The sequence below is a fragment of the Sinocyclocheilus rhinocerous genome, unplaced genomic scaffold, assembly GCF_001515625.1.
Source record: "Sinocyclocheilus rhinocerous isolate Xijiao unplaced genomic scaffold, SAMN03320098_v1.1 scaffold130, whole genome shotgun sequence".
In the NCBI taxonomy this organism is placed as follows: Eukaryota; Metazoa; Chordata; class Actinopteri; order Cypriniformes; family Cyprinidae; genus Sinocyclocheilus; species Sinocyclocheilus rhinocerous.
This window is the reverse complement of record NW_015623500.1, coordinates 107480-109859: the sequence shown is the minus strand read 5'-3', so window position 1 is coordinate 109859 and position 2380 is coordinate 107480. Positions and strand designations below refer to the sequence as shown.

Sequence of the window (2380 nt, the reverse complement as noted above, 5' to 3'; positions counted from 1 at the left end):
TTTTTAAAAAAACACATTATTTTTCACATATTTACCTTTATTCCACACCGTTCTGTCCCTTCTCTGAGAAACAGGCTGATCTTTTCCTGTTTTTATGAAGCCCCGCCCTCAGAAGTAGGCGATGGGCTCTGATTGGTTAGCTAGCCCAGTGTGTTGTGATTGGCTAAACCACCTCTAGTGCGCGTCTAAACGTCTCGCCCCTCACCTCGGCGGCATGTGCTCCGGTTGTATTGTAAACAAAGGCGTAGTTAATATCGTTTATCAGTTTGAGCCCGATTGAGAAGCAGAGGATATTATTGAAGAGGATCATGCAGAACCTGCTTTTAATGGTAGGCCTATGTTTTTTGTTTGTTGTTGTCTCATACTTTTAGATACGCTGTTATTTGTAAATGCTACTGCTTATAATATACGTTTTTATCCTGATTAAAGCTTTAATACAGTACGGCAACTGCATGCACGTCCATGTTTAACGCTTCTCATAGCCATGTGAAAATAAGTGTATAAATGGAACAGTTCATTGTTGGAGCTGAGCTGATGATCTGATTGAGAGAGATAGATGCAGAGCAGGGGGATGCGAGGAACAGTATTAAGAACCGCTGCTTTAGAACATTGATTTTGAAACTTGTGAATCCATTAGAATCGTTAGAAGACAGAATCGCGATTCATATATGAATAGATTTTTACGTGCACCTCTAGTTTTCTCTTCCTCTTCTCTAAAGCAGCGCAGCACGGCCTCGCCCCCTTTGCTGCCGTTTCCTGAGGGCGGGGTTTATCTGGGTTTGTTACGTCACGAACCCGCCACGTTTTTGTAGGCATTAAACTGCCAGAATTTTAAAAGATGATATCTCTGTTTGCATTGAACTTTCAGCTTCGTAACTTTGCAGATATTGTTTATGCTCAAACAGCAACATTACACACTAACTAACTAACGTTATAAAAGTGAAATCGCTTTGAACCACCCCTTTAACAAGCAGTGATGTTAAGTCATGTTTTTTATTGAATGCAGATGCCTAGTCATTGATTGCCCAGGGCACTTATTGCATATAAAATGCATACATGTAGCATATACACTATTGTTTAAAAGTTTGGGGTTGGTAAGATTTTTAAAATAAAGTACAGTAAAGACTGTAATATTGAAGTATTATTACCATTTATATTTTGTAAAACGTATTCCATTCCTGTGATGGCAAAGCTGAATTTTCAGCAGTCATTAATCCAGTCTTCAGTGTCACAAGATCCTTCAGAAATCCTTCTAATATGCTGATTTGCTGCTCAAGAAACATTTCCTGTTATTATCAATGTTGAAAACAGTTATGCTGCTTAATATTTTTGTGAAAACTGAAACTGATGTTTTTCAGGGTCGATAGAAAGGAATCGAACAGTATTTATTTGAAATTAAAAAAAATTCTACATAGAATGTAGAATTATTTACTGTCTTTTTTTATACATTGTGTGCATCCTTGCTAAATGAAAGTATTAATTTCTAAAAATAAAAACCTTACTGACCCTGAACGTTTGAAAAGTAGAATACATGTTTGGATGAACTATTTCTTTAAATGGAACAGGATGATTTAAAACCCTTTTCCCTCCTCTCACAGCGCCCAGCAAGCCAGCAGAAGAAAATGGGTTGCAAGTGAAACGCCGGAAAGTCACAAGAGAAATGGAGGGGAAATATATCATAAACATGCCAAAAGGCACAACAGCTCGCACTCGGCGCATCCTGGCACAGCAGGCAAAGAAAGGTGCCCTGAGATAGTATATTTTGTTGAGTCTTTAAGCTAATATGATATTGCAGTAATTTGAACTGTTGAATTAGAACCACCTAACTAATAAATTTAAATTGATACAGATAAGATTGATCTTATAATCTTCCCTACTTTGCCACAGCTAAGGTTTTAAAGCGTACTTCAGTGTTTGATAGACTTGGGGCAGAGTCAAAGGGAGACACCACCTCAGCCGATAAGGTGAGAAATTGTATTGTATTGATTTTGTCCATCAGATAAACAAGACCGCAAAAACTCAGACACTAAGAATTGTTTTCTCTTTATTACACACATTATCATTTAGTGACTCTAACACTACTGTAACATTCAAATTAGTGCATTGAGTATCATAAACCAGCAATGAACCATTTTTAGGTCATTGATTAATCTAGGTTAATGTTAATTCCAAAATATGCTGTAGTTCATTGTTAAAGGGATAGTTCACCCAAAAATGAAAATTACCTAATGATTTACTCACCCTCAAGCCATCCTAGGTGTATATGACTTTCTTCTTTCAGACGAATGCAATTGGAGTTATATTTTAAAATGTCCTGGCTTTTCCAAGCTGTATAATGGCAGTGAATGGGTGTTGAGATTTTGAAGCAAAATAAAGTGCA

General features: G+C 37.0%; 1 protein-coding gene across 1 annotated transcript in view; it reads left to right on the top strand.

Annotated features, from left to right (window-relative positions):
* LOC107758814 (uncharacterized protein C19orf47 homolog) overlaps nucleotides 1-2380 on the top strand; it is a 13104-nt gene that overhangs the window by 7398 nt on the left and 3326 nt on the right. The window contains exons 5-6 of the mRNA XM_016576673.1: nucleotides 1599-1742; nucleotides 1888-1964. Coding sequence (XP_016432159.1) covers nucleotides 1599-1742; nucleotides 1888-1964 — 221 coding nt within the window. The remainder of the gene's footprint in view (nucleotides 1-1598; nucleotides 1743-1887; nucleotides 1965-2380) is intronic.